General features: G+C 40.3%; 1 protein-coding gene across 2 annotated transcripts in view; it reads right to left on the bottom strand.

Annotated features, from left to right (window-relative positions):
- Positions 1 to 18,280, bottom strand: part of GABRA3 (gamma-aminobutyric acid type A receptor subunit alpha3) — a 292,154-nt gene that overhangs the window by 111,030 nt on the left and 162,844 nt on the right. For both annotated transcript variants that reach the window (XM_070290575.1, XM_070290576.1), the window contains exon 5: positions 10,217 to 10,437. In XM_070290575.1, coding sequence (XP_070146676.1) covers positions 10,217 to 10,437 — 221 coding nt within the window. The remainder of the gene's footprint in view (positions 1 to 10,216; positions 10,438 to 18,280) is intronic.

Below are 18,280 nucleotides of genomic sequence, written 5' to 3'. Positions count from 1 at the left end.
CACATTGGCAGGCAGATTCTTTACCACTGCACCACCTTGGAAGCCCAGCAGTTTATTTCTGAAATAATTCTCCTCAGCAGGCTATCGTGTGAATTAAAAAATTTAGAGACTGCACTGGAGAGGAAGGATGTGTAGAAAGGATATCTTTAACCTGATAATAAGCACAAAAGATGGTTCTGCTGAAGGTGATTCTTGGAGCACACATACACACATCTGCACATTCATGTATACACACAGCAGCTGGTGAGAAAAAAAAAATTACAAAGTTTATGGAGGACACCAAACATCTTAGAGGTCAAGTATGAAGAACTCATGTGCTCTTAATAGGGACAACACGTAGGAGAGACTGTTCATGGATTCCTCAACGGAAATCTGGATTGGGTAAGACTTGCCATACCCACATACTCATTTCCTGGCATTACTCTGTCTAAATAATCAATTCCAAAATTTCCCGTCTTTTTCCTTCATTTATTTTGAGCCTCAACTTTCTTTGTCCTAGGAAGTAACCTGCTATGTGGAAATGGGAATCGCACAGCAAAAATTAAATTATTTGACAGCTAACTCTGATGAGCTTTTTCTAGCTAACCTGTATACCTCCTGGTTATACTGAATTCAATCCCTGTCATCCTTTTAAGAGTTTTAGGTGGCCAGCTGGCGAGAATCCTATCCTAGCTAACTGTTAAACTTGATAAATGTGTACCACCTCATAAATGATCACAGTAGCGGTAATGGATACTGCTCAAAGTAGGCTGACTAAAGCAAACATTCTCAGGTGTTTATTAACAAGAACTCTAGGCTGGAAGGCAGAAACCAAGTGTGTGCCCTTTAGCAAATATTTACCCATCTCTTATTTTCCATTTCCTTATCTAAACAGTAAGAGGTTAAAACTAGATGGCAAGTATCCTTGCAGCTCTAACTAATCCCTTGGATATTTATAAAATTTCCCATGTGTCTTGGACAAAAGCTCAATTCTCAAGTCAGCCTGCAATATCCCACCAATCTACTCTTTATTCTTAAGGCATAAGTAGGGAGTTTTACGACGCAGAGAACCTGATAAAGAGAAATATCTTTCATTGAGAAGCCTGTTCCTGTTGGATACATAAAAGACTTCATGAGGGCTTAATAAAGAAAACTGTGTTCCTTTTCTCCACTTATATTAGTATTTCCAAGATACTGCCTATTATGAGTAATGCCAAGGGGAAATTATGTCTACCCTGTTGTCCTGAGGGCATGGCAAATATAACCACAACAAATAGATTATCAAAGCCAAGATGCAAAAGGTACTGATTTCTGTTTAGGAGCAGAACTGAATTATAATAGCTTTCCTATTTTCATTCCCATCCACTTTATACCCATTCTACCTAAGCACAGAGAAGTAATGATAAAGCAGATGTTGGTGGGAGTAGGGTACTTTGAAAGCCAGATTATGCTGTGGTCTTTACACTGGTACTTAAATGCACCCTAATGCCTTCTCTCCTCCTTGTTACAACTTTTAAGACCCCTTCAAGCTTTTTATGCAGCAGAAAGCACCCAGACTAAACTTAGGCTAATATACTCATCACCACAATCTGTGCCACAAAATATCCATCCTCTTCAAAACTTTGCTTCTACCCTCTTTTATTATTATGTTGAAAGTGAAAGTCACTCAGTCATGTCTGACTCTTTGCAACCCCATGAACTATACAGTCTATGGAATTTTCCAGGGCAGAATATTGGAGTGGGTAGCCTTTCCCTTCTCCAGGGGATCTTCCCAACCCAGGTCCCCCACACCGAAGGCAGATTCTTTGCCAGCTGAGCCACGAGGGAAACCCTATTATTATGTTATTAAATTAAATTATTATTTTCTGACAAAACACTTGACATAAGATCCACCCACTTAGTAAATTTTAAGTATTTAACATAGTATTTTTAATTCACCCGAATAGATATTAGTCCAAAGAAGACATACAAAATGGTTAACAGGGACTTGAAAAGATGCTCAACATCTCTACTCATCAGGGAAATGCAGATTAAAACCACAATGTGGTATCAATTCACATCTGTTAGAACAGCTGTCATCAAAAAAGATAAGAGATTACAAGTGTTGGTGAGGATGTGGAAAAAAGAGAATCCTCCTACACTGTTGGTGGGAATGTAAATTGGTACAGCCCCTATGGAAAACAGTAGAGGGGTGCCTCAAAAATTAAAAATAGAACTACCATGTGATCCAGCAATCCCACTTCTGGCTCTCTGTCCAAACAAATTGAAATCAAGGTATCAAAGAGATATCTGCACTCCCATGTTTTATTGCAAAATTACTCACAATAGCCAAGAGATAGAGCAAACTAAATGTCCATTAACAAATAAGTGGTTAAGAAAATGTACATACATACAATGGAATATTATCCAGCCTCAGAAAGAAGAAATCCTACCATCTGCAACAACACTTATGAACTTTGAGGACATCATGCTAAGTGAAATAAGGTGGACAAAGACAAATACTGTAAAATTTCACCCATGTGTGAAATCTAAAATAGTCAAATTCACAGAATTAGAGAACAGAATGGTGATTGCCATGAGCTGGAGTGAACTGGGAGGTATTAGTGAAAGGGTACTAAATTTCAGTTACACAAGATGAATGAGACTTACAGATATATGAGACAGCGTATTAGAAAGCAGAGACATTGCTTTGCTAACAAAAGCCTGTATAGTCAAAGCTATGGCTTTTTCAATACTCATGTATGGATGTGAGAGTTGGACCATAAAGAAGGCTGAGCATCAAAGAACTGATGTTTTCAAACTGGTCCTGGGGAAGACTCTTGAGAGTCCCTTGGACAGCAAAGAGATCAAACCAGTCAATCCTAAAGGAAATCAACCCTGAATATTCATTGGAAGGACTGATGCTAAAGCTGAAGCTCCAATACTTTGGCCACCAGATGTGAAGAGCTGACTCATTAGAAAAGACCCTGATGCTGAGAAAGATTGAGGTTAGGAGGAGAAGGGGGTGACAGAGGATGAGATGGTTGGATGGCATCACTGACTCAACGGACATGAGTTTTAGCAAACTCCAGGAGACAATGAAGGACAGGGAAGCCTGGCGTGCTGCAGCCCATGGGGTCACAAAGAATCTGACACAACTTAGCGAGTGAACAACAACTAGTCTTCAGTTGGCTTTTCAAAAAAGGTCCAAGACCCCTCAAAATGTGACAATCAGATTACAGGAACTGAGTCCCAGCCAAGTTTTGTCCTGTTTTGATTCCTACGCAGAGAGCAAACAGGAAGTAAAAGGCAATATAGGAAATCATTTTCTTTGGGGATGAAAGATATAGATGGGAACACAGATGGAAGGAGATGTGTTTACGCCCTTCACACATGCATATACATACCCACACCCTCCTCAGGTATTCGGAGAAGGCAATGGCACCCTACTCCAGTACTCTTGACTGGAAAATCCCATGGACAGAGGAACCTGTTGGGCTGCAGTCCATGGAGTCGCTAAGAGTCGGACATGACTGAGCGACTTCACTTTCACTTCTCACTTTCATGCATTGGAGAAGGAAATGGCAACCCACTCCAGTGTTCTTGCCTGGAGAATCCCAGGGACGGGGGAGCCTGGTGGGCTGCCGTCTATGGGGTCGCACAGAGTCGGACACGACTGAAGTGACTTAGCAGCAGCAGCAGCCTCAGGTATTGTCCTCATTTTACTGTTTTGTAGCACCCTGGCTCCGTTGTCACCCTAATCTTTGTTTCTCAACAGTTGGTTTTTATTCCACCACAGTAATAAGTTAAAGTTTTATTACTTCCATAGCCTCCTAACTTGTATCTCTACTTTTATCGTTTCTCTGTATACTATTCTCTACAATATAGCCATCAAGTATTTCCTCATCCTATACAGAGTAAAAGCTGAACTCCTTGCCATGGCTTACAGGCTCTTATATGATCTTATCTTCTGTTCCTCTATGGCTTATCTCCTACTGTGCCTTCCCTTGCTGTCTCTGTTTCAGTCACCCTGGCTTCCTTGCTATTCTTCCAACATGCTTGTCTCTCTTGTGTCATAGCCTTTGCACTTGTTATGCTCTCCTGTCTCTTTCAAGTCATTGTTTATTATTATCTTCTGAATGAAGCCTACCCTGACCTCCACTCAGTTTATTATCCACACTATGCTTAGTAAACTTTACCATGCTCTTTTTTTTTCCCATAGTACAGTTCAGTTGCTCAGTTGTGTATGACTCTGCGACCCCATGGACTACAGAGCACCAGGCCTCCCTGTCCATCACCAACTCCCAGAGTTTATGCAAACTCATGTCCACTGAGTTGGTGATGCCATCCAACCATCTCATCCTCTATTGTCCCCTTCTTCTATGGCTTTCAATCTTTCCCAGCATCAGGGTCTTTTCCAATGAATCAGTTCTTTGCATGAGGTGGCCAAAGTACTGGAGTTTCAGCTTTAGCATCAGTCCTTCCAATGAATCTTCAGGACTGATTTCCTTTAGGATGGACTGGTTGGATCTCCTTGCTGTCCAAGGGACTCTCAAGTGTCTTCTCCAGCACCACAGTTCAAAAGCATCAATTCTTCAGTGTTCAGCTTTCTTTATAGTCCAACTTTCACATCCATACATGACTAGTGGTAAATCCATAGCTTTGACTAGATGGACCTTTGATGCTGTCTAGGTTGGTCATAACTTTTCTTCCAAGGAGTACCTTTTAATTTCATGGCTGAAGTCAACATCTGCAGTGATTTTGGAGCGCAAGAAAATAAAGTCCCACACTGTTTGCATTGTTTCCCCATCTATTTGCAAATGAAGTAATGGGATCAGATGCCATGATCTTAGTTTTCTAAATGTTGAGTTTTAAGCCAACTTTTTCACTCTCCTCTTTCACTTTCAAGAGGCTCTTTAGTTCTTCTTCACTTTCTGCCATAGGGGTCGTGTCCTCTGCATATCTGAGGTTATAGATATTTTTCCTGGGAATCTTGACTCCAGCTTGTGCTTTATCCAGTCCAGTCCAGCATTTCTCAATATGTACTCTGCATATAAGTTAAATAAACAGTGTAACAACATACAACCTTGATGTAATCCTTTCCCAATTTGAAACCAGTCTGTTGTTCCATGTCCAGTTCTAACTGTTGCTTCCTGACCTGCATACAGATTTCTCAGGAGGCAGGTCAGGTGGTCTGGTATTCCCATCTCTTTCAGAATTTTCCACAGTTTGTTGTGATCCACACAGTCAAAGGCTTTGGCATAGTCAATAAAGCAGAAGTAGATGTTTTTTCTGGAACTCTATTGCTTTTTTGATGATTCAGCGGATGTTGGCAATTTGATCTCTGGTTCCTCTGCCTTTTCTAAATCCAGCTTGAACATCTGAAAGTTCACGGTTCATGAACTGTTTGAAGCCTGGCTTGGAAAATTTTGAGCATACTTTGTTAGCATGTGAGATGAGTGCAACTGTGCACTTAATATGCTAGCAAATTTGGAAAATTCAGCAGTGGCCACAGGACTGGAAAAGGTCAGTTTTCATTCCAATCCCAAAGACAGGCAATGCCAAAGAATGCTCAAACTATTGCACAACTGCACTCATCTCACACACTAGCAAAGTAATGCTCAAAATTCTCCAAGCCAGGCTCCAACAGTCACTAGATGAATAAACTATGGGGTGAAAAATAGTGTCAAGCTTTCATTTTAAGTTTTGAACCTAGGTTTCCCTCTGTACCCACATTCTTGGGTGCACCATAAAGTATTTACTGTGTAAGGGAACCACTAACTTCATCATGCTTCTGAATATCTGTACCTCCTCTGTTCTGTCCTTCAAAACAAGCACAAGGGCATTCTGAATAGACTCCTGTCTTATTAAACTCCACTTTTTTGTCCAATTCAGATTAAAAAGAAAGACCTAATGGCCATCTTTTTCTATTCATCCAACTCTATTTTCAGGTGAGTTATCTCTTGGTCTGCTTCTTCTTCTGCCCTTCTTAATCAGCACCATCCCTTCTTCATATTTCAATATTCTCATCCTCCCTTCTCCTTTCTTCCCTTTTCTATTCTTCCTCCAAAACTTAAACTTATTCTCTATTCTAACTTCCTTTTATTACTTAACTTTTCCACTATCCTGTTTTCCTCATTCTTTCTATTTTCTTTCTCCTCTGTTAGTCTCAATCTCTGTATCTGTTCATTTCCCTTTTGCCTATCACTCTTCCCTCTAGCTTCTCTTCCATTTTCTTACTGCCTTTTATCCATCCATATCTCATCATCTTTACATGTCTCCAACCACCTCATTTCATACATTCTCTCTTCTATTTACACCTACTTCACTCCATTTCCTCTTCAAACTCTTTCATGCACTTTATTACAAGTGTATCTCCCTACTATCTATTTCTCCACTTATCTCTATCTCTTCAAATTCTCCTTCATAGATTATAACCACTCATATTTCTACTCTGTCCAGTCCGCCCCACCTCCTTTTCAACATTTATGTCTAATTTCATGTCTTTTCATGAAATTCCCTCCTTCTTTACAAGGAAAATGTTCCCTAAAGTTTGGATACCATCTCCTGACAATTTTCTCTGGAAACCTGATGTCAGAAAACCCTATTTCTACAGTCTGCTGTTCTATGTCCAGTTCTAACTGTTGCTTCCTGACCTGCATATAGGTTTCTCAAGTAGCCACTTTCAGCTATCTCACAAATATGTGCCAGTCTCTACATTCAAAAAATAACTATTTCATTTACTTCTGCATATATTAATTATATATGCATCCCTTTCATTTTCAAGCACATTCCCAGAAAGTATTTTCTATGTTTACTACCTCTATGCCAAGTCCTAAAAACTCATTGCACTAATCATTCCACTGAAACACTGTATGTGAAGAACACCAAGTCTTCCATGTTACCAAACCTAATAAATACTTTCAATTCTCTATATTACTAGATATCTTTGCAATAGCCAACAATATTATAGAGATATATTAGTTAAGAGCATAAACTTGCAACCAAACTGCCAAAGTATGAAGGATCAACCATTTACTACATAGGTGATACTGGAAAATGTTCTTACTAGCTCTGTGTCTCAGATTCCTTATTTGTAATGTTGGAATAGCAGTAAGTAGAATGAGTATAACAGTCCCAGGCGCATTGTAAATACTATATTGACGGCAACTATTGTACTTATTATGCTATTATTGTGTTATTATTGATCACTTCATCTTTTGAAAGTCTTTACTCCTTTGATTTATTAGTCAAAATGGATTTGATCAATATGTAGTACTAATCATAAAATATCAGTGTCCTAAAATAACAAAGTCTTATTTCTCATTCATACTATTTATCTATCTCAGGCTGTGGGGAGGGATGCTCTCTTCTGTTATCTTTAATAAGGGACACAGAATAATAAAGCCAAGATCACCTGGCATAATGCTACTCACCATGGCCAGGGGAGAGGAACACAGACACTCATGTACTGGCTCTTAAAAGTTTTCAATTTTTCAGATAGATAAACAACAAGACCTACTGAACAGCACAGGGAATGATATTCAATATCATGTAATAGCCTATAGTATCAAAGAATCTGAATATTCAGGAGGCTTTTTAGCTCCTCTTCACTTTCTGCCATAAAGGTGGTGCCATCTGCATATCTGAAGTTATTGATATTTCTCCGGGCAATCTTGATTCCAGCTTGTGCTTCTTCCAGCCCAGCGTTTCTCATGATGTACTCTGCATAGGAGTTAAATAAGCAGGGTGACAATATACAGCCTTGACATACTTCTTTCCCTATTTGGAACCAGTCTGCTGTTCTATGTCCAGTTCTAACTGTTGCTTCCTGACCTGCATATAGGTTTCTCAAGAGGCAGGTCAGGTGGTCTGGTATTCCCATCTCTTTCAGAATTTTCCACAGTTTATTGTGATCCACGTTTACGACCATAGCAGCCTGAACGCACCTGATCTTGTCTGATCTGGGAAGCTAAGCAGGGTTGGGCCTGCAGAAAATGAAGAGGAATTAAAAAGCCTCTTGATGAGAGTGAAAGAGGAGAGTGAAAAAAGTTGGCTATCTATTTTTCCTTGTCCATCTTCTTGTCTCTCAGAAAAAATAAATAGTAAATTTAAAGTAAAGAAAGAATAGCATATACCATATAGGCAAGCACACTTCATGTATTCATCACATGTTTATCAGGCTTGTATTATTTGAGATTCATTGTGTATAATGACAAATGTACAAACTTGAAATAGCACAGAGCCTGCACTGAAAGATCATATTTTTTCCATTCAATAAATGTTCACTAAGTTACTTAAAATTGATACTTGCTAATGTAGGAGAGAGCTTTAGGAAGTGACAAATGACAGCAGAGAAACTAGAAAAATAAAAAAGCAAGAACCGAGAAAGTTTTTCAATGTTGGGGCAAAGGATTTTACTAAACTGGAAATGCATTTAAAGTTCTTCTATTTAAAAGCAAAATTTCCTTACCTAAAAACTGTAATGATAATAATGAGTCATGAAAAACATAAAAATTGTTATAGTTTTTATACTTTAGAAGTAGAAAAGTATGAAATATATATATTTCCACATATATATATGGAAATGTATATATTATAAACATGTATATTCTCCAGTTGTTTGGAAATTCATTTATTTCTCAGCATTCCCATGCAACGTGGCATGACATGTATGTTGCTATAATTTTGCATTTATATATATAACATCGTATGTTTCAGAACATAGCTAACATCTCACTTGATTCTCATAATTCTGCACCATACAGATAGACTATTGCTGCAGTTAAACCTAGATGCTATTGTGTCACCGTGTTTATGCCTGTGTATGTGGTTGTGAGTCTGTATATTTAAGTACCCTTGACTTTGTATAGGGATTCCCTGGTGGCTCAGATGGTAAAGAATCTGCCTGCAGTGCAGGAGACCCTGATTCAATCCTTGGGTCAGAAATACCCCCTGAAGAAGGGAATGACAACCCACTCTAGTATCTTGCCTGGAGAATTCAATGGACTGAGGAGCCTGATGGGCTATAGTCCATGGGGTCACAAAGAGTCGGACATACTGAGAAACTTCCATTTTCACTTCACTTTCACTTTAACTATGTATACACCTGTGTATTACATGTCTCTGAGTACACATAAACATTTATACACTGTGAAAGTATATCTCTGTGTGTCTGAAAATGTTCATATGGACAATTCTCTATTTTTCATTGAAATAGAGTTGATTTGCAATATTGTGTTAGTTTCAAGTGTACAATACAGTGATCAGTTATATATATATATATATATATAATTTCAGATTACTTTCCATTAATATAAGTATTGAGTATAGTCTCTCATGCTGTAACAATAAGTCCTTGTTTTTTTTTTAATCTACTTTATATATAGTAGTGTGTATCTGTTAATCTCAAACACAAACTCCTTATTTATCCCTTTCACCTCCATTTCAACCTTTTTGGTAAACATAAGTTTGTTTTCTATGTCTGTGAGTCTATTTCTGTTTTGTATAGAGATTCATTTGTATTATTTTTTAGATTCCACATATAAGTGATAGTATAGAATATTTATCTTTCTCTGTCTGACTTACTTCACTTAGTATATTTTCTAGGTCCATCCATGCTGTTGCAAATGGCAGTACTTCATTATATTTTTATGGCTGAGTAATACTCCATTGTGTGTGTGTGTATCACATCTTCTTAAAGCAATCATCTATTAATGGACACGTGTTGTTTCCATGTTTTGGCTATTGTAAATGGTGCTGCTATAAACATAGGGGTGCGTGTATCTTTTCAAATTAGTTTTGTCCAGGTATGTGCCTAGGAGTGGGATTGCTGGGTCATATGGTAGCTCTATGTTCAGTTTTTTTAAGGAACCTCCATACAGCTCTCCATAGTAGCTGTCCTATATACATACCCACTAACAGTGTAGGAGGGTTCTCTTTCCTCCACACCCTTTCCAGAACTTATTAATTTATAGGCTTTTTAATGATAGCCATTCTGATCAGTATGAGATGATACCTCATTGTGGTTTTGATTTGCATTTCTCTGATAATTAGTGAGTGATGATGAGCAGTTTTTCATGTGCTTGTTAGCCAACTCTGTATTTATATGTGTATATATAATATCAGGTCTGTAAGTGCACATACCTGTAGCTATGTTAGGAAATGTATGCCTCTATGTGCATTTCTAATTTGTAAGTTTGCTTTCAACCCTGGTCCTACCCCCATGATACTTTAGATGAGCCGGGCAGTCTCTGACCTCATCGTGTAGAGGAGGGTTCCATTGTCCACCAGTCTGAGCAGCTTGTTAGGTGTGGTCATGTTATGGGCCACTGATTTCTTGCCATTGTGGAAGAAGGTGTCAGGGGTCCAGATCTTACTAGCCAAGAGATTATTCAGTGGAAGGATCTTCATGGGTCCATCAAATTTCAGTCTTTCATCATGCCATGTTTGCCGAAAAAATACATCAATGGTGTACTCCTAAGGACAAAAAGAGAAAACAACATTTCAGCAGAGTTCTGGTGAGGATCCACAGTGTCCTTAGCAAATATTAATTACTTTGCAGTATTTCCTCTGATGCAGAGAAGCAGCAGTCTATTGACAATAGTTACTGGCAAGTAGGACAAATGACTATGATTGAGAAATAATGTCATGGTAATCAATAAGTACATAAATAATATGTCCGAGATTTCACTTAGGAAGATCACTGCCAATGCTGCCCTGCACATCATACAATCTGAATACTAGACTTTGCCTTATGAAAAGGCAAGAGCTCCCTTCTCTACGCAGTGGCATCTCTAATAAGAGCAAACTCCTAACCTTGTCTCTTCTACTATATGATCCCATATGAACATCAAAAGCCAATATAACAACTGCCATAAAACTAAAACCTTAAATTTTAAAAACCATTTCATTTGATTCTCAAACTAACAGTGTATCTAATGAGTTAATATCTTATCTTCAATAAGTAAAACACTCTTACAGATAAGGAAAAACAAACACACAAATAGAAAAATGGGTAAATGACATGAACAGAAAAATTCATGAAACAGATAGAAATTAATAAACATTTTTTTAAAATTGCCATTCATCTAAATACAAATTCAAATAACAATAAACATTACTGGTATTAGTAACAGCAGACTAAATCATTTGGACATATCTTCTTGTAGTTATTAATCATAAAATTTGAACCAAAACTTATAGATAGATAGACAATTTGAAACCAATGAGAAATGACTGAAAGCAGACAAAAACTTGAAGAAAGTTTACTCTTGAAAGATAGCAACAGCAACAGGTTAAAATTGTGTTTGTGGCTTTCTTTTCTAAAGGTGGTCTCCCAAGCCTAGAATTTCTATGTCCAATATCACAGCCTTAATGGCTCAAAGTGGATAACCATCTGGAATCTTAGGGGGTAGGAATCCTGGAAGCAAGAGAGTCACTGAGGGGATGGGAACTCAAACCCCAGTATAAATCCCAAAACTCTGAGGCTCTGGAAAAAAGGCAGACAGAAACAATAGGGGAATCCTCCAGTAAATGAAAGATGACAAATGTGTGGTGGGTGATGTTTGTGCATTTGGCAGAAATCAGAAAAATTATTGGCTTAATATACCTCAGAAGAAAGAGCTCAAATTTGACAAAAGAACTGAAAATTCAGGGGGAAGCCTTGAGAAAAAACCAAAACCATTCAAAGGGAAGTCAGAAATTGTGAGTACAAACTCTGCCCAAACTTTGGCCACTAAACTACACAAGGGATAGGGGACACATCTAGGTAGTCAGGTAAAACAAGGCAGTCAGAAGCTGCTTAAAATATGTTGTTTTGAGTCACTAAGTCGTATTCAACTCTTTTGCGACTTCTTGGACTGTAGCCTTCCAGGTTCTTTTGTCCATGGTATTTTCCAGGCAAGAATACTGAAGTGGGTTGCCATTTCCTTCTCCAGGGGATCTTCTCAACCCAGGGATCGAACCTGCATCTCCTGCATTATATGAGGATTCTTTACCACTGAGCCACTAGGGGAGCCCCCTCAGTGGCTTCCAATTATATTTGGAATAAATACCAAAACCTTTCCCTTACCTAGAAAGTACTTCATAAACTGGCCCTTATTTTCTCCAACCACTTGTACCTCCACAAATTAGCCAGTCTGGCTTTTCTCCTTCTCCAGAATGCTAAGAGGAGAAGGAAATAGCAACCCACTCCAGTATTCTTGCCTAGAGAATCCTGTAGACAGTGGAGCCTGGTGGGCTGCCATCTATGGGGTCGCACAGAATCGTACATGACTGAAGCAACTTAGCATGCATGTATGCATTGGAGAAGAAAATGGCAAACCACTCCAGTATTCTTGCCTGGAGAATCCCAGGGACAGAGGAGCCTGGTGGGCTGTCATCTATGGGGTCGCACAGTCGGACACGACTGAAGCAACTTAGCAGCAGCAGAACACTAAGAACAGCCCTGCTTAAGGATTAAGATATTATATAATCTATTATCTAAACTGGAACATTTTTGAGAGTGAGAGGAGGCTTTATCAATAATTATATCAGAATGACAGGTGTAAGCCAAGACTATGCCAGTTTTAAAACTGGAATTAGATTCCCACACAAAACCAGCACCCTGAAGGGCTCTGACCTCAGCATAGTGAAGTGAAGTGAAAGTCGCTCAGTCATGTCTGACTCCTTGCAACCCCAATGGACAGTATAGTCCTTGGAATTCTCTAGGCCAGAATACTGGAGTGGGTAGCCTTTCCCCTCCCCAGGGGATCTTCCCAGCCCAGGGACTGAACCCAGGTCTCTTGCATTGCAGGCAGATTCTTTACCAGCTAAGGCACAAGAGAAGCCACTCAGCATAAGGATGAATTAAATAAAATGAACTAGACAAAACCAATCCACAGCATGAAAATGAAGAAAGGAAACTTATCCAAGCATGAATTATGAAATGGAGAAGGGGTAAGGGGAAGCACTTCTACTGAGATTTAGAAACTTCAAATTTAATCTGAGCTAAATATTTAAAGGTACACATGGTTTGGGTCTTACAAGCTGAGAAATTAACATAAAAATAGGTCTCAGGATGGGGATACCCCTAGACTGACTTACAAAAGCAAACACTCTAGAGGGACATAGCCATAAATAAATGCTTGCTGAAAAAAAGTATGCAATTCACAACAACAAAACACCTAAGGAAATGGTCATAAGCAAGAGTCAGCCAATACAATATATAGCTCACCCCTCAAGAACCTCACATATGAGGGCTTCCCTGATAGCTCAGTGGGTAAAGAATCTGCCTGCAATGCAGGAGACCTGGTTCAATTCCTGGATCAGAAAGATCCACTGGAGAAGGGACAGGCTACCCACTCCAGTATTCTTGGGCTTCCGTGGTGGCTCAGCTGGTAAAGAATCTGCCTACAATGCAGGTGACCTTGGTTCGATTCCTGGGTTGGGAAGATGCCCTGGATAAGGGAATGGCTACCCACTCCAGATTCTGGCCTGGAGAATTCCATGGTCTGTAGTATAGTCCATGGGCCTGCAAAGAGTCGGACACAACTGATCAACTTTTACTTCACAAGAACCTCACATAACAAAATAAAATATATATTATAAAGGAACTACTGAATATATTAAAATGATAAAAGTATCAAGGGAGAGATTGAGAATATGAGAAGATCAAAACATTATGGGGTAGGAATGAGAAAAAATGATTTTAAAAAGATCTATTTGAAGTAAATGTTCTGTGAAACAAAAATAAAAAGTCAATGGATATGTTATATAGAAGATTAGATATTATTGAACAGAGATTAGTGAACTGGAAAATACACACGAAGAAAACTTTTTCAGTGTATATTTCTAACAAAGTTCTGAAGTTATGGACATGAGTTTGGGTAAACTCCAGGAGTTGGTGATGGATAGGGAAGCCTGGCATGCTGTAGTCCATGGGGTCGCAAAGAGTCAGACACGATTGAGCGACTGAACTGAACTGAACTGAAAGTTAGAGAATAGAGAAAATGAGGAACAATAAAATACTAATGGATGAAAATTTCTCGGAATTGTTGAAATATTAGTGTAAGTACCTTAGTTTCAAGAACCTTAATCAGGGGGCAGTCTTAAGATGGTGGAGGAATAAGACAGGGAGACAATTTTCTCCCCCACAAATTCATTGAAAGAACATTTGAACACTGAGCAAATTCCACAAAACAACTTCTGAACGCTGGCAGAGGACATTGGGCACCCAGAAATGCAGCCCATTGTCTTAGGAAGGAGGTAGGACAAAATATAAAAGATAAAGAGACAAAAGAAGTAGAGAGGAGATGTATCCCGGGAAGGGAGTCTTAAAAGAGAAATTTCCAAACACCAGGAAACACTCTCACTGGCGGGTCTGTGGGGAATCTTAGAATCTCAGAGGGCAACATAACCAGGAGGAAAAATAAATAAATAAATAATTAAAACCCACAGATTACATAACAGCAACTCCCAGTGCTCGCAGCCACCACCAGCAAGTAGGGGATGAACAGGGAGGTGCTGGCTGCATTGCTTAGGGTAAGGACCAGCTGGAATGCCCTGAGGGCAATTTGAGGGAACTAACCTGAGATAGGAGAAGGCAATGGCACCCCACTCCAGTACTCTTGCCTGGAAAATCCCATGGATAGAGGAGCCTGGTAGGCTGCAGTCCATGGGGTCGCTAAGAGTCAGACACGACTGAGCGACTTGACTTTCACTTTTCACTTTCATGCACTGGAGAAGGAAATGGCATCCCACTCCAGTATTCTTGCACAGGGATAGGGGAGCCTGGTGGGCTGCCGTCTATGGGGTTGCACAGAGTCGGACACGACTGAAGTGACTTAGCAGCAGCAGTAGCAACCTGAGATAGCATCCCAAACTGTGGGATAGCCAGAGAGAGAGAGAACTATCCTGCGAAAAGCCCTAATCTGAGGCACTGCTAGGGCTGCTCACAGACCAAAGGACTGAGCGAATACCAGAGGAGAGCTAGCAGGCTGCAGACCTGCTCATCCTCCACCAGAGACAAGCAGGTTGGGGGCAGCCAGAGCCAGGAAAGGACAATCGCAGACCCAAAGAGGCATCTTCTACCAAACTGCAAACAGGTTCCGTTGCTAACCAAGAGTTCTTGGGATTGTGGATGGTTGACATTGCCGGGACAGTCGCAGCCAGAGATCAGCTCCCCAGAAGAGACACACGGCACACCTGAGAAGGCGCGCCTGCTGTACACCCAGAAAACTGAGCAGCTGGGACAGGGGAGGCGATCAGATGCACCACCCACCTGGGAGTAACTGCTCACCAAGCACCCGGTCACCTCAGCTGCTCGGACTGGGGAAGGGCACAAAACGCAGGCCCAACCTAGTCTGTGCCTTTGGGAAGTACTCAAGAACCTGAACATGAGCTGCTTAGGCCTGGAAAGTGCACAGAACCCAGGGCCTGCCTCAGACACTTTCCAGGAGAGCAACCTAGAGCCTGAGAAGTGTAGACCATGAAAGCACACATGCCGTGAGCAGGGGCAAACCCAGTGCGGCTGAAACACTGCAAGCACTCCTCACACAAGCCAGGGATATTTGTTTGCATTGTTCCTCCCTCCCCACCACAAGAGAGAACAGTTCAGTTCAATTCAGTTCAGTTCAGTCGCTCAGTCGTGTCTGACTCTTTGCGACCCCGTGAATCACAGCATGCCAGGCCTCCCTGTCCATCACCAACTCCCGGAGTTTACTCAGACTCATGTCCATTGAGTCAGTGATGCCATTCAGCCATCTCATCCTCTGTTGTCCCCTTCTCCTCCTGCCCCCCCAATACCTCCCAGCATCAGTCTTTTCCAATGAGTCACCTCTTCACATGAGGTGGCCAAAGTATTGGAGTTTCAGCTTTAGCATCATTCCTTCCAATGAATACCCAGGACTGATCTCCTTTAGAATGGACTGGTTGGATCTCCTTGCAGTCCAAGGGACTCTCAAGAGTCTTCTCCAACACCACAGTTCAAAAGCATCAATTCTTTGGCACTCAGCTTTCTTCACAGTCCAACTCTCACATCCATACATGACCACTGGAAAAACCATAGCCTTAACTAGACAGACCTTTGTTGGCAAAGTAATGTCTCTGCTTTTTCACATGCTATCTAGGTTGGTCATAACTTTCCTTCCAAAGAGTAAGCGTCTTTTAATTTCATGGCTGCAGTCACCATCTGCAGTGATTTTGGAGCCCCCCTCAAAATAAAGTCTGACACTGTTTCCACTGTTTCTCTATTTCCCATGAAGTGATGGGACCAGATGCCATGATCTTCGTTTTCTGAATGTTGAGCTTTAAGCCAACTTTTTCACTCTCCTCTTTCACTTTCATCAAGAGGCTTTTCAGCTCCTCTTCACTTTCTGCCATAAGGGTGGTGTCATCTGCATATCTGAGGATATTTATATTTCTCCTGGCAATCTTGATTCCAGCTTGTGCTTCTTCCAGCCCACCGTTTCTCATGATGTACTCTAGTGAGACTAAATAAGTGACCACCTTCACCCCCTTTTGTCAGGGCGGAAATTAAACACTGAAGAGATCAGCAAACAGAAGAAGCTAAAAAAAACAGAGGGAACCACATTGGAAGTGACAGGTGCAACAGATTAAAACCCTGTAGTTAGCACCGACTACATTGGAAGGGGCCTATAGATTTTGAGAAGTATAAGCCAGATCAAGGAACTATCTGAAACTGAACTGACCCCACACTGTCTGCAACAGCTCCAGAGGAATTCCTAGATATAGTTTTACTATTATCATTTTTAAATTTTTTTAATTTTTAAGTCCTCTATTACTCCTTTAATTTTCATTTTTATAATCAACTATTACCTTGAAAAATAAAGACCCTATTTTTAAAGCAAACTTCATATATATGTTTCGTAATTGTTGTGACTTTGTTTTCTTTTTTTAATATTTTAATTTTGAGAGTCTAACCTCTACTCTAGATTTTTATTTTTTGCTTTTGGGTATTTGTTATCAATTTTGTACCATTAAGAACCCAATCTTCAGTACCCATTTTTACTTGGGAGTGTGATTACTGGCTTGAATGTTCTCTTCCCCTTTTGACTCTCTTTTTTCTCTGCCAGGTCACCTCTGTCTCCTCCCTCCTCCTTCTCCTCTCTACCCAACTCTGTGAATCTCTTTCTGTGTTCCGGGCTGTGGAGAACACTTAGCGAACTGACTACTGGCTGAATCTGTCTCTCTCCATTTGATTCCCCCTTTTCTCCCCCTGGTGACCTCTGTCTCCTTCCTCCGTCTTCTCTTTCCTGTGTAACTCCATGAAAATCTCTGAGGGGTCCAGACTGTGGAGAGCCCATAGGGAACTGATTACTGGCTGGCTTGCTCTCTCCCCTTTTGATTCCCCATCTTCTCCTCCTGGTCACATCTATCTCCCTCCAACCTCTTCTTTTCTCCATGTAAGCCTGTGAACCTCTACAGGTGTCCCTCATTGTGGAGGAACTTTTCATCATTAACCTAGATGTTTTATTATCAGTGCTATAAAGATGGAGAAGTCTTGAGGCTACTGTAAGAATAAGACTGAAATCCAGAGGCAGGGGGCTTAAGTCCAAATCCTGAGAACACCAGAGAACTCTTGACTACAGGAAACATTAATCGACAGGAGCTCATTCAAAAGCCTCCATACCTACACTGAAACAAAGCACCACCCAAGGGCCAACAAGTTCCAGAGCAAGACATACCATGCAAATTCTCCAGCAACACAGGAACATAGCCCTGAGCTTCAATATACAGATAACCCAAAGTCACACCAAACCCACTGACATCTCAAAACTCACTACTGGACACTTCACTGCACTCTAGAAAGAAGAAATCCAGCTCCACCCACCAGAACACTTACACAAGCTTCCCTAACCAGGAAACCTTGACAAACCACCCATCCAATCTTACCCACAGTGAGGAACCTCCACAGTAAAGAGAAACCACAAAATTCCAGAATATGGAAAGGCCACCCCAAACACAGCAATATAAACAAGATGAAAAGGCAGAGAATATTCAGCAGGTAAAGGAACAGGATAAATGCCCACCAAACCAAATAAAAGAGGAAGAGATTGGGAATCTACATGAAAAAGAACTCAGGATAATGATAGTGAAAATGATCTAAAATCTTGAAAACAAATTGGAGTCACAGATAAATAGCCTGGAGACAAGGATTGAGAAGATGAAAGAAATGTTTAACAAGGACCTAGAAGAAATAAAAAAGAGTCAATATATAATGAGTAATGCAATAAATGAGATCAAAAACACTCTGGAGGGAACCAACAGTAGAATAACAAAGGCAGAAGATAGGATAAGTGAGGTAGAATATAGAATGGTA

The sequence above is a fragment of the Ovis canadensis genome, chromosome X (genome assembly GCF_042477335.2).
Source record: "Ovis canadensis isolate MfBH-ARS-UI-01 breed Bighorn chromosome X, ARS-UI_OviCan_v2, whole genome shotgun sequence".
Taxonomy (NCBI): domain Eukaryota; kingdom Metazoa; phylum Chordata; class Mammalia; order Artiodactyla; family Bovidae; genus Ovis; species Ovis canadensis.
This window is presented reverse-complemented; position numbering and strand designations above follow the sequence as displayed.